At 45.0% G+C, this 14,395-nt stretch overlaps 1 protein-coding gene across 5 annotated transcripts in view; it reads left to right on the plus strand.

The window, feature by feature from the left end:
* The window catches only part of ADAMTSL3 (ADAMTS like 3), a 194,071-nt gene continuing 179,676 nt past the window's right edge, over nucleotides 1-14,395 (plus strand). The window contains exons 1-2 of one of the 5 annotated variants that reach the window (XM_032232505.1): nucleotides 1-125; nucleotides 7,805-7,893. In XM_032232505.1, coding sequence (XP_032088396.1) covers nucleotides 7,816-7,893 — 78 coding nt within the window. In that variant the 5' untranslated portion in view covers nucleotides 1-125; nucleotides 7,805-7,815. The other 4 variants (XM_032232504.1, XM_032232507.1, XM_032232506.1 and 1 more) reach the window with 4 other exon arrangements.

The raw sequence follows: 14,395 nt of genomic DNA on the forward strand, positions 1-14,395 counted from the left end.
CCCGCGGCTGCTTTGGACCGGAGGAGCGCTTTCCGCCCGTTCTGCCGAGCCTTGCCGCTAAGGAGGCGCCGAAGGAGAGGAGGAACACCCACCCACCCGCCGCCAGAGAAGCGCCGCCGCGCGAGGTGGGTGGCGGGCAGAGACCCCCGAATGAACGGGGCGCAGCGAGGCAGGAAGGGGCGCCTTCCTTCGCTCTTCTTCTCGCCCGCTCTCGTTGTGGGTGGGTGGGTGGGTGGGTGGGAGCCATCTTCAAAGGTTGAGGGCTTCTGTCGGGGAGTGAAGTAGCTTCTGAGCATGTGGAGAGCGCTGTTATCTCCAGGTCTGAAGAAGAAGCGGGCTGAGGGGTAGGGCTGGGAAGAGCCAAGCTCCCCAGTGGCCATCCTGAGAGGTTGAGGGCTTTCTTAATCTCCTGTGGGGGAGTTGAGGTAGCCTCTGAGCATGTGGGGAGTGCTGCCACCCTGAGAGGTTGAGGGCTTTCTTAAATCTCCTTTTGTGGGGGAGTTGAGGTAGCCTCTGAGCATGTGGAGAGCGCCGTTATCTCCAGGTCTGAAGAAGAAGCGGGCTGAGGGGTAGGGCTGGGAAGAGCCAAGCTCCCCAGTGGCCACCCTGAGAGGTTGAGGGCTTTCTTAATCTCCTGTGGGGGAGTTGAGGTAGCCTCTGAGCATGTGGGGAGTGCCGCCACCCTGAGAGGTTGAGAGCTTTCTTAATCTCCTTCTGTGGGGGAGTTGAGGTAGCCTCTGAGCATGTGGGGAGTGCCGCCACCCTGAGAGGTTGAGAGCTTTCTTAATCTCCTTCTGTGGGGGAGTTGAGGTAGCCTCTGAGCATGTGGGGAGTGCCGCCACCCTGAGAGGTTGAGAGCTTTCTTAATCTCCTTCTGTGGGGGAGTTGAGGTAGCCTCTGAGCATGTGGAGAGCGCCATTATCTCCAGGTCTGAAGAAGAAGCGGGCTGAGGGGAAGGGCTGGGAAGAGCCAAGCTGGCCAGTGGTCATCCTGAGAGGTTGAGGGCTTTCTTAATCTCTTGTGGGGGAATTGAGGTAGCCTCTGAGCATGTGGGGAGTGCTGACATCCTGAGAGGTTGAGAGCTTTCTTAATCTCCTTCTGTGGGGGAGTTGAGGTAGCCTCTGAGCATGTGGGGAGTGCCGCCACCCTGAGAGGTTGAGAGCTTTCTTAATCTCCTTCTGTGGGGGAGTTGAGGTAGCCTCTGAGCATGTGGGGAGTGCCGCCACCCTGAGAGGCTGAGAGCTTTCTTAATCTCCTTCTGTGGGGGAGTTGAGGTAGCCTCTGAGCATGTGGGGAGTGCTGCCATCCTGAGAGGTTGAGAGCTTTCTTAATCTCCTCCTGTGGGGAAGTTGAGGTAGCCTCTGAGCATATGGAGAGCGCCGTTATCTCCAGGTCTGAAGAAGGAGGGTGGGTGTTTATTTATTGTTTATTTGTTTATTCTGAGGGAAACCAATGTCTTGGATTTGCACAGTGCCTTGAGCTGCTGAGTAGCCAGCTAGCCAGCCACTTATATAGTCTAGTGCAGGGGCCTGCAAACCTGGCCACTTAAAGCCTGGCGGACTTCAACTCCCAGAATTCCCCAGCCTGGGGAATTCTGGGAGTTGAAGTCCGCCAGGCTTCAAGTGGCCAAAGTTGGAGACCCCTGGTCTAGTGTGTTGGGAGTGGGGGGGGGGAATCAACATTACTTACCTGTTTCCCATGGTGGTTATGGCAATAAATTGAGGAAAGGGAGTGAGAAAAACAGCCTTGAACCCCTGGAACACAGCAGGATGCCCACACAGCTGAATAACTGCAGGTTGGAAAAAAAAGGACAAGCAGTCAAAAATATGCTTAGCAAAAAAGTCTTCCAGACTATTCATGGAGACTGGCTGACGTCATATGTGACACTCCTTTGTAAGGTGGATTGTTAGGTTCGGGCTTAGCACATTAGGCGAAATCAACCGTTGTTGTTAGTTGTGAAGTTGTGCCCAACTTATCGCGACCCCATGGACAACATTCCCCCAGGCCTTCCTGTCCTCTACCATCCTCCGGAGTCCATTCCAGCTCACACTGACTGCTTTGGTGACTCCATCCAGCCACCTCATTCTCTGCCATCCCCTTTTTCTTTTGCCCTCAACTGTTCCCAGCATGAGGCTCTTCTCCCGTCGGTCCTTCCTTTTCATTAGGTGGCCAAAGTACTTGAGTTCAATCTTCAGGATCTGGCCTTCTAAAGAGCAGTCAGGGTTGATCTCCTCTAGGACTGACCGGTTTGATCGCCTTGCAGTCCAAGCAGAGGTGGGTTCCTACCAGTTCGCACCTATTCAGTAGAACCAGTTCGTCAAATCTACCGAACCGGTTAGAAGAGGTTCCACCAGTGGACCCGGAAATCAGGCCACACCTACAGGAGAGGTTCCAAAGTTTTTTTGAAACCCACCACTGGTCCTTGGATATGATTATTCTACACTATTATGCTCCTATTTATAAAACTCAGTGCCTCTGTGAAAGGTAAGGATGACGACTGCGTTTGTGGTGCAATCAGAACATTGTGTGTGTTGAAGTTGTTTTAACGCAAACCAAAGATGCCTTTTAAAAAACAAGTTTACATCGTATTCTTATGCATGCCAGTGCTGTGTGTGAGGTAATTTAAGGTGGTTCTGACAAGTGTCGTCGGCATCTTCATATCCGGTCACATGGGCAGCAAGCCACTCCCATCCGGTCACATGGGCAGCAAGCCACTCCCACAAAGGAGGCCATACCCACAGAGTAGGTTCGAACAATTTTTGAAACCCACCACTGAGTCAAAGGGACTCGCAGGAGTCTTCCCCGGCCCCAGAGTTCAAAGGCCTCCATTCTTTGGCGCTCAGCCTTCCTTATGGTCCAACTTTCACAGCCACCCATTGCACCTGGGAAAACCATAGCCTAGACTAGATGCACTTTTGTTGGCAGGGTGATGTCTCTGCTCTTTAGTAAGCTGTCTAGGTTTGCCATAGCTTTCCTCCCCAGGAGCATGCGTCTTTTAATTTCTTGGCTGCAGTCCCCATCTTGGTGATCTTGGAGCCCAGAAAAGTAAAATCTGTCACTACCTCCATTTCTTCCCTAGTGGCAGATTGCAAACTATGGATCGTGGCTGTGGCAGCCGGAGCTTAATGCCATCCACTATAGTCTGCCTGTCCTTCTACATTATGTAATCTACATCACAGGCATTTTTGCATCCTATCCCATTTCAAAGTCAGTAGTGTGACCTTTGTTGGCTTAATCCCTGCTGTGATACAGAGACTTTGTATGGAAGAAAATACAAGAGAACGAAGTTCCAGTGGCATTACAGACTTAAACGTTACTTGGGCATGATTTCTAAACCCTTATTTGGAAGCTGAGTCAAATTCCGTAATACTACACAGGATAACATACATGCAAGTATCTCAATGCAGGAACAGATTTTTAAAGTCTGAAAGTGCGATTCTTACAGCGAGGCTCTTGACCACACCAGATTGGCTGAGGGATAATCAATTCCCTTATTTCTTTAATCAAATCTAATCCACATACTTTTGACTTTGAAGTTTCTCTGGAGTGAAGACCGTTCTCTTCCTCTCCTTATTTTGCACAAGGTGGCACACATGGGCTGTGTTTCCACAATGCAAATATTTAATCGGTGTTCTGGATTGGAATTTGTACAGTTAAGATTAACTGTTTCTGGCTTCGGAAAAAAAAATTACTGAAGGGTAAACTAAATATATGAGCTTGGTACTTAAAACCTGCCAAGCCATTTAAAAAAAAAAAAACAAGATTAAAACTAAATAAGCATAGCCTGCGGTAGTTTTTCAACAGATCTGGTTAAGTGCATTGAGTAAACTTAACCACAGAACCGCAAACTACATGGGTTGGGTTAATGTGCAGTCAGTCTATTTTGCGTTTGCAAAAACCCACTCGTTGTCGGCCTTTTGAGGTAGGATAGGAAACAAACATGATGAGAACTTCTGGAACTGCACTTTTATAGGATACTATACTAGCTGATAACCCAGCGTAGCCCAGGTATGTATTTATCCCAATCCTGTTTTAGAGGGCGCCCGCTTGTGGAGTACTGCGAAGCCGTTACAATGGCAACTCCACTGTGCTGTACAGTAGAATTCATTTTAAGGCACAACAGGCTGCATCTTAACAGAACTTGAATCCAAAATGCAAACTATCACTGTCAAAAGTACTGTGACTTGACACTGTAGATATAATTCAGTCCTTTTCATTTCAGTGACAGACAGACATTTTTATATATATAGAGAGAGATAAAAACAAGAATCTTGAAAAGCTAACAGACCTTCTCTGGGCTGTCCTGTTGAGACAGTGAAGGTGGATCAATTTTGAGTTTCTTCCTCACCCACCCACCCTTGCTTTCCAGGCCAAGGTGATGTTTTTGTATCATTGGCTGCATTCTTTCTTCAAGATTATCTCTCTTGTCCTCCTACAATCAGGATTTTCTCCCTTTTTTTGCTCTTTGCAACAATCCTGTGAGACAGCTTGAGCGAATCGTTGGCTTCCGTAGCCAAGGACGGATTGGGTACCATGTTTGACTGGCTTTGATCTAAAACCTAGCCACTCTGATGCCTTTTTTAATTTACCGTACGTATGTATTCTTTTGTTCAAGGGTTTAAGCGGCATGAGGGAAGATATTTTGGAAGAAGGCTTTATCTGCAGGGAAAGTATTAAATCTTATTTAAAAAGAGGACAGGGAGGGGGAAAACATCTTTCCTATTAAGCTCTTCTGTCTTGATTGCAGTTACTTGATGTTGATATAAGCGATGGCGGCTTTGTTTTCAAGTCGAACTTCTGTCTGTTTGATCTTGGTCGAGCTGAGGAACTCAACAGGATTGGGCCTAGTTTAAATTTGGATGAGAGAAATATTTCCAGAACAGAACAGGGAAGGTGAACAAAATTCAGAGCAAGGCCATAGCAAACTATTTCCATGTTCTTTCTAAGAAAACTGTAAATATGTCATGAATTTTCGAGGGGGTGGGAGGGCGGTGAGGGCTATATTGGATGTGGCCAACTCTGAATTGCAATTTTGTGAGGTAAGCCTCTACGTACAGGTAGTCCTCGACTTATGACCACACCCGAGCCCAAAATTTCTGTTGCTAAGTGAGACACGTTGCCAAGTGAGTTTTGCCCCGTGTTGCAACCTTTCTTGCGGCAGTCGTTAAGCAAGTTGTTAAAATGAAGAGCAAGGTTGCTAAGCAACTTCCCGGCTTCCCCACTCACTTTGCTCGTGAGAAGGTCGCAAAAGGGGATCGCAGTGACCCCGGGACACGGCAACCGTCATAAATGCGAACCGGTGGCCAAGCGTGTGAATTTTGATCACGTCACCATGAAGATGCTGCAAGGGAGGAAAGGGTGAAAAATTATCATAAGGGACCTTTTTCGGTGCTGTTTTCGTTTTGTAATCTCTGCCATACATTAGAACAGCCCATTTGTTCAGAAATACCTCTTTGAACTGAATTCAGAGTTCAGAGTTCAGAATACTTAGTTATATAGATAAGCCAGGAAGGCCTTAGTCTTCCTGGATATTGCCACACTGATACCAGTGGTGCAGTGGTGGGTTTCAAAAATTGTTGGAACCTACTCTGTGGGTATGGCCTCCTTTGTGGGAGTGGCTTGCCGCCCATGTGACCGGATGGGAGTGGCTTGCCGCCCATGTGACCGGATATGAAGATGCCGACGACACTTGTCAGAACCACCTTAAATTACCTCCCACACAGCACTGGCATGCATAAGAATATGATGTCAACTTGTTTTTTTAAAGGCATCTTTGGTTTGCGTTAAAACAACTTCAACACACGCAATGTTCTGATTGCCCCACAAACACAATAGTCATCCTTACCTTTCACAGAGGCACTGAGTTTTATAAATATGACCATGATAGTGTAGAATAATCATATCCAAGGACCAGTGGTGGGTTTCAAAATTTTTTGAAACCTCTTCTGTAGGTGTGGCCTGCTTTCCGGGTCCACTGGTGGAACCTCTCCTAACCGGTTCGGTAGATTTGACGAACCGGTTCTACCGAATAGGTGCGAACTGGTAGGAACCCACCTCTGCAGTGGTGGGACTCAATTTTTTTTTACTACTGGTCCTATGGGTGTAGCTTGCTGGGCGTGGCTTGGTGGGTGTGGCAAGGGAAGGATACTGCAAAATCCCCATTCCCTCCCCACCCCATTAACCTGCTTTCGAGCTCTGTTCTCCTGTGCGGAGCAACAGAAGACGACCCAGCTGGTGAGCTGGGACTCGGGAGGCAGCACGTCGATTGGGGGCAGGGCCAGCCAGAGGTGGTATTTGCTGGTTCTCCAAACTACTCAAAATTTCCTCTGAATACGACCTCTGACCCGATACCCTGTGTGTTGAGGTGTAGAGAGAGAAAGAAAAAACACAAATATGCCCGCTTGCCTCGTCCTGCTTACCTTTGAAACAGAATTGTGTTGGATTTCAACCTCCCCAAATTCCCAGCAATATGACAGGACCTCAAAGGCTGTCAAGTAAGATTGTCAATAGGAAAATGACAGCTGCAAAGTTGAGCCAAAGCTACTTTTTGTTGTTGTTGTCGCCAAGCATCTGAATTTTGGTACACCTTGGGGATGCTGCAACAGTTGTAAGTGTGAAAAACACTCACAGGTCCCCTTTTTCGGTGCGCCGTCTTCATTTTGAACCCTTGTAAGTCGAGGATGGCCTGTGTATCTTCCAAACGAGTCCAGTCTCTGGGAACTAAGCTCACCCCCCCAACTTTATTCAGGCAGCTCGAATCCCTGAAGTTAGGCATTTTTAATTCCTCAGAAATAAGTGGCTGTTGGACTTGATGCTTCAAAGACACAGTTCGTCTCTCCATCCTTCACGCACCTTTTGGAGCGTTGCCAAGCCTGGCATGTGGATGGAAGGGGAGAGGCACAAGAAAGAGATTGATGGAGGGAGACTCTGCGACTGGCGTTGCCCATGTTCTCTTCACCTTTGAGCAACTCTGCAAAAAAAAAAAAACCCCTCCCCCCCCCCCCCCCTCGCCGCTGCATTATTATGAAGATGGAGCCTTGCCAGCCGGTTTGGCTAAAATCGGAACCTTCTTGCAAATTAGGTTTTGGGTGGGGAAAAAAATGCTTTGCGTAGAAAGGGAGAGTCAAGCCAGCAGTTGGTGTGCCTCTATGAGTAACTCTCTGCAGCTTTTAACAAAAGAATTTGCTTTGGCACAGCAAGAAAGGCAATTCCACGATGCCCTTTAGACCAAAAAAAACCCCCGCCTCAACAGGGAAGGATTCGCTGCTTCTAATCCACCAAACAATCCGTGGTGTGCTCCCCAGCCTTCTCCCCCCCCTCCTCCTCTCTGCAAAGTTAGCGAGAGCTGTTGTTTTTTCCAACATGGCTTGGATGTTTTGGCAAAGGCAGCTCAAGAGTGCTGGCCTTCGCCTCTTTTGTCGGGAAGCGAGGCAAAAAAAGAAAAAAGAAAGTGTTGAAATAGCGGAGCAGGTTCGATTTCTCTTTTTGGCTGCAGGGGACGAGGGGACGGAGAAGGTCTCCTCTGCCTTGATGAATTGGCAGAAGGCACAAGGGGGGAAAAGGCTGGGTCCTTCTGCCCTAATTGAAAGTCCTTCACTCTTTGTGCTGGACGCATTTTGTTCCTCGGTTGAGTTCTGTATTCCTGGCCAGGGCAAGCCTCCACTGTTTAGGCTGTGCCGCTTCCAGAGATTGGCTTGGACTGCTTACCCAATTTGCTTTAGTCATTCCGTTTCTGGCAGGGGGCATTTGAGAGAACTGCGCATTCCGAGCTCCCAAAAAAAGTCCTTTTCTGCTCTTTTTAAAGGTCTGAGAGAGATGGCCAAGGCCAACACCATCAGACGGCTTTGGGAGGTGCTCTGGACTGCTGCCCTCACCCTCTCCGTCCATCTGCAGGTAAGCGAGAATGGTGCTCGTGGATCAGACGAGGAAAAGTTAACCTAGTATCATGGTCAAAACACTGGGGAAAGGACCAGGGAGGTGGTTTGCAGCGCCTGACTCAGGGATAATTAAGTCTAGGATTCTCCAAAGATGTATTTTAAAAAAAAATCAGAAAGAACAGAAATGTAAATTGTATATGGTTTGTGCAAAAAAATTGTATACAGAGATTCTTAGTTATCCAGGCCGTGGTTTGTCCCAAAGGTGCTTTTTCAAGATGCAACTGGACTTTCTGGTTTTTCCTTGAAGACATTTTTGCTTCTCATCCAAGGAGCTTCTTCTGCTCTGATTTTTCTTTGGAGACGTTTCACTTCTCATCCAAGGAGCTTCTTCAGCTCTTCTTCTCAGAGATGAAGAAGCTTCCTGGATGAGAAGCAAAATGTCTTCAAACCCCCCACCCCCAAAGAATGTCCAGTTGTCACTTGAAAAAGCACCTTTGGAAGTAAATTGTATTTTATTCAAGCAAATTTTTGTTCAGTAAATTAAGTAATTGGTTAAGTAAGTTAATTAAGTAAATTAGGAATCTACAATCTCCCACATAAGATAGTTGCTTAACAGTTCTTTGTATAAACTTCTCTGTGAGTTCTTCATCATACCTTCATGTTTTGGTCAGCAGGACAAACCATGAAGAAGAAATTATCCCATTTTTAACGTAACTGACTTGTGGTTGTGTTGTGTTGTGCAGAAGGGCACAGAAGGAAAGGGGTGAAGATTAGATCCAGAGCCTCTCCCTGTTTCCCGCCAAAAGGCATTTACGAATTTGTCAGGCAGACTCCTCTGTGAAATATTTAGCGTTATCTTTGACATACTTGTGCATTGACAGCGTAACCGCAAAGCTTAGGCAGACCTCTGCTTTTACTTTATGACTAATGGTAGCTTTCTAATTAATATTCTTGTGATCTAAACAGCTGTTACTCCCCACCCCCTTTTTTGGCAGAATTTACATGGGGTAGCAAAGAGGAAAGCTGAGATCTCTGTCCTGCTTTAGAAGCAATTGAGTATTAATTTGCTTTTATATTGTAGAATGGGGTTTTTTTCCCCCCTCTTTAAAGTTTCCTCAAACACCAACGAAGTGGGAATAGGTTACTACAATAAAACTGCTTATTTATTTAAGGCATTTGCCAGGCCAATATCAATAGTAAAAGACCCTGAGCAACGAACAGATTTTGAAATATACACCATAAGGTCAACATAAGGAATTGACGAATCCGGCAACCAGATTTCTCTCTGGAAACTTAAAAGTCTGTAGAGGTTGTCAGTCATCCAAGTTCTGGTTGTCCCTTTTTTCAGGAGGCAACTGGACTTTCTCGTTTTTTCTTTGAAGATGTTACACTTGTTCATCCAAGAAACTTCTTCAACTCTGCTAGCATAGTATTCCCTAGCTTTCGAACTGCTAGGTTGGCAGAAGCTGGGACAAGTAACGGGAGCTCACCCCGTTACGCGGCGATAGGGATTCAAACCGCCGAACTGTCGAGCTTTCTGATCGACAAGCTCAGCGTCTTAGCCACTGAGCCACTGCATCCCCCACCCTCTAGCTGACTATGGGGAATATTTAAAACTTTGTCTCTTGTGTATTCTTGTTGATTTCAAGATGACAGATGGCTGTGCAAGTATGTTTTGGAGGTGAGGGAAGCTTGGTGAAGTTCAGGGTGCTTTGACAGTGGATATTTAGATACAGGTGATGGGTTAGAAAGTCTCTTTATACGTGTGAAACACCAAAAAAATGTAGAAGAACATCGATGTATACCGAAAATCAGTATTTGATTTATGTTCAGCGTTGCTAGAAAGAATAACATAACTATACAGGAAAATGATCTATAGAGGAATATGGTTTCTAGAAAATGTCCAGCTAGTTATGTTTCCAAATGCATGGTATGTAAGTTAACCCAACTGAATTGTAAAACAATGTTCAAAGTGCCCTTAAGGCTGTCATTACAAGACAGTTGTGAACTGTGAACTGTTGGTATTTACCGCTGAGACGGTCAGTTTCAACTGCCTCATGATCTTATTGCCTTGAACATTCCTGTGCCAAAATTCTGATCGATTGAGAGGAATGACTTACAATGTTTTTTCTGCTGCCATGACATATACCACACTGCAAGGTTTTTTACCAGCCAAACAATAGCAGTGGCCAAAATGCTACGGTTTAGAAGTATAAACGTTACACGACTCTGATCTGCATAATTGTCCATCTCCAATGACGTCCGTGACTAAGTTTATTGTTTCAGATATATATTTTTTTGAAAAGACATTGGCTGCACTCTCAGAGAGGTTTACAGAGTCAAGCCTATTGCCCCCAATGATTTGGGTCCTCATTTACTGACCTCCCAAGGATGAAAGGCTGAGTCAACCTTGAGCCATTCACAATCTTGTTCTCAAAATTCAGCCGGTCAGAAGCTTCTTCTCCGGTAACATTGTACTGCAAACTAGGGCATACAAAACCTTTGCCAGACCAATCCTTGAATACAGCTCGTCTGCCTGGAACCCACACTGTATATCGGACATTAATACAATCGAGCGAATCCAGAGGTATTTCACGAGAAGGGAACTCCACTCCTCTGCTCACAACAGAACCCCTTACGCCACAAGGCTCGAAATTTTGGGCTTGGACAACCTAGAACTACGCCGCCTACAGTCTGACCTTAACATAGTACACAAAATTGTCTGTCACAGCATCCTACCTTTCAACGACTATTTCAGCTTCAACCTCAATAATAAATGGGCAAATGATAAATACAAACTCAAGGTAAATCGCTCCAAACTCGATTGCAGAAAATACGGCTTCAGCAACAGAGTGGTCAACACCTGGAATGCTCTACCTGACTCCATTGTTACATCCTCAAACCCCCCACAACTCCAACCTTAAACCGTCTACCGTGGACCTCACCCCATTCCTAAGAGGTCCATAAAGGGGGCGTGCATAAGCGCACCAGCGTGCCTACCGTCCCTGTCCTACTGTCCCCATTTATTCGTACTCATTTCCTTTGTCCATGTCCATGTTTATACTTATACATGTTATCTCGTACAAGTTTGACAAACTAAATAAAATAAACAAACAAACAAACAAACAAATAAATAGAATAGAATAGAATCAAACTCCGGGCTGTGGGTAGAGTTAGCATTTTATCCTCTGTGCCAATCTCATAAAACCTAGAAATCGTAAAGTAGCATTACAATAAAGCCAAGATCCCTAAAAACCGTAACCTCATCAAACCACTTGTATCGGGCTCAATATTGCAGAAACTTTGGCTATCTTCCCATTTGGCTGATTCAACATCTAACCAGCTGGAGGCCAAAGATTTTTTTTTTTTATCGTTCTTTCCTTTCTTCCTGTTTTCGAAGTCGTTATTTCACTTGTGTTGTGAATTGTCCGCGAAGAGGTGAGAAGTTAATGCGAATAACACCCATTTGGAAGTTCTGAGATGGATTTTTCCAGACTGTGTCTGGTCCATTTCTTTCTCTTTTCTCCCCCCCCCCCTTTTTTTCTTTTTTTTTCCATAGAGAGAACTTGGTCGCTCGTATAATGCTCAATCTCAGCTGCAGAAAGTTAAACCCTTCGAATTAATAATTCTTTGTCTTATTAATAACGATAATGCAATTTTAGAATAATATTTTACTTCCTAACAAACGTTGGGTAGCTGTTGCTGTAGCAGATTATTGTTGTTGTTGTTGTTTACATTTAATTCTGCTTTCTTGAATGCACGGGTGGATGAAATCATTTTACAAATATTCTTACGGAGCAGCAAAATTTCAAGAGAGGCATTTCCAGTAAGTCAGAGCCCAGAGGAGGGACAGCTGATGTGTTTCTATTGAGTTATTTTCCAGAAAAAAATAAACCTCCAGATCTGTGCATTTTCCATTAGGAAGTATTTTAAAGTAATGATTTTTTTTTTAAAAGTACACATCACTGAAACAACACTGCTGATATTACCTAGTCTGGATAATAATGAAACATTTGCAAGAAAACAACCAAGCTGAGAGAGCACCAAGGGCCCCTCAATTAGATTTAAACGGTTCCTTAGCACAATATTGTCACTACTGGCGTTGGCAGTAATTGGTTATGGAACTGACTTAACTCAGGGTTGAAATTCACTTCGCTACCGGTTCACAAATGCGAGCCTCCGCGCATGCGCAGAGCGTCAAAAACGGGATGTGGTGAGGTCCAGGCATGTGGGTGGAGCCTCCCGCTGCTGCTGCAGCTACTGGCTCACCCGAGCCGGATAGAACTGGCTGAATTGCACCACTGGCTTAATTTATTTATTTGGCTTATTATTTTCCTTTTCAAGAGAGCAGCTTGCTTCCATGGGGGTCTTCTCTTCATCTTACCCCATAGCAGAGGTGGGTTCCTACCAGTTCGCACCTATTTGGTAGAACCGGTTCGTCAAATCTACCAAACCAGTTAGAAGTGGTTCCACCACTGGACCCGGAAAGCAGGCCACACCTACAGAAGAGGTTCCAAAATTTTTTGAAACCCACCACTGGTCGGTGTGTAATGTCCCACAGTTATCTAAACATTAATAATGATCTAGTAATATTTCCTTATACATTTTAGGGACCTTTCCTTACATAATTGGTGTTTTCTTTCATATATTTGGATTTCTAATTTCTGTTTCCGTTAGTTGGCAATTGCTAAAACCAATCCCACGTGAAAAAGTATTCAAAGCCTTCTTGGTTTTAATTGTCAATTTATTTATTCCTGCACATTGTAATATTTATTCATTTACATATCTCTGTTTTTCCACTGTTGTGCAAACACAATTCCAGCAGCTGCTAACATGTGTAAAATTAAATATATATTATACTCCCTTTCAAATAGCCAACAAAATATTTCTGGTTTTAATTCCATATCTTAATTTACGATTGCTTCTAACCACTAACTTCTGAATAGCTACTTGGACCGAACTAAGTACTAATTCATAATTTCATATCCGGTCACATGGGTGGCAAGCCACTCCCATCCGGTTACATGGGCAGCAAGCCACTCCCATCTGGTCACATGGGTGGCAAGCCACTCCCACAAAGGAGGCCACACCCACAGAGTAGGTTCCAACAATTTTTGAAACCCACCACTGCCCCATAGTTAGTCACAGAGAGAGTGACTGTCACTAAGTGAACTTCCGTGACTGGAGATGATTTGGAACTGGCTCTTCCTGGTTCCAATCTTAGAAGCTTAACCCTGAAATTATTTTGACTATTTTTCTCTTTGTTTTTCTCTTCATCTTGCTGAATACACATCGTCCTTGACTTATGGGTGCAATTGAGGCCAAAGCTTCTTTTGGGATAGCTGTTAAACAGGATTTTTATTGTTCAGAAATGATGACTATGACATCAAACTTTCTTAATTTTCTTCACTCTGCTTGTTGGATCTGAACCCCAGAGTTTCCCCTCCTCCCGTCTTAGCCACAACTGGATAATTGTGTTTCCTCTTCCTCTGACATGAAAATCGTTTTTATCTCCTGTTTGTTGCAACGTGCAAGAAACAGAGCAGAGAGCCTGTCCCGTTTTTAAGACCTTTTCTGAGAAGCTGCTTTTGATTCACTCATCCCACTGTTGAAGGAGGAAAAAATATTGAGAAGGAGATGTATAATCTCTGCGTCGCATCTTCGCCTTGGGATTAATTTGGAAGTGATTTCCGTTAGCTCACGTCATTTTTTTAAAAATTGTGTGTCACTGAAGAGCATTTTATTGGGTGTTGCAAAGACTTGAACTTGTGCAGGGGAAAACATCCCAATTTATCATAAGAGCATCAATGTATTTGCCTCTTTCTGCCTCTGTTGAAGGTAGAAACTGATTTTTTTTAGTGTTTGTTGGGGTTTTTTTGCAATGAGGAAGGTATTTCAGAATTGCTGTGAAACACTTGAATATATAACAGAGTAACACAGTTGGAAGGGTCCTTGGAGGTCTTCTAGTCTAACCCCCTGCTCAGGCAGGAGACCCTAGACCAGTGATGGCGAACCCTTTTGGCACTGAGTGCTCAAACCAGAAAGCATGTGCATGTACATCATTGGTGGGATTCAAATAATTTAACAACCGGTTCTCTGCCCTAACGACCAGCTGGGTAGGCAGGGCTCGGTGATCATGTGACTGTGTGGGCATGGCCAATTCAATGTCACTCACGTCGATGGGTGCCTTTGCCTTAGCTGCTACAATGGAATAAGAGTTAACCGGAGAGGCAGTTTCTATAAGCAGGGCAATAAAGATGAGGATAGAAACAACACCAGAATGTTTCCTTCCTGCCTTCCTTACAGGATTAGCCCTGTACAGTGGGGAAAAAACAAAATAAAATTTCTTCCAACAACCAGTTCTCTGAACTGCTTTGAAAGTTAACAACTGGTTCTTCCGAATAGGTGCGAACTGGCTGAATCCCACCACTGATGTACATGCATGTGCACACACCAGGTGGCCTGTTTTTTGGCTGTTTTGGGGCCATTTTTCAGGCCATTTGGGGGGCATTTCCAGG

Source organism: Thamnophis elegans, chromosome 16, assembly GCF_009769535.1.
Source record: "Thamnophis elegans isolate rThaEle1 chromosome 16, rThaEle1.pri, whole genome shotgun sequence".
Classification (NCBI taxonomy): Eukaryota; Metazoa; Chordata; class Lepidosauria; order Squamata; family Colubridae; genus Thamnophis; species Thamnophis elegans.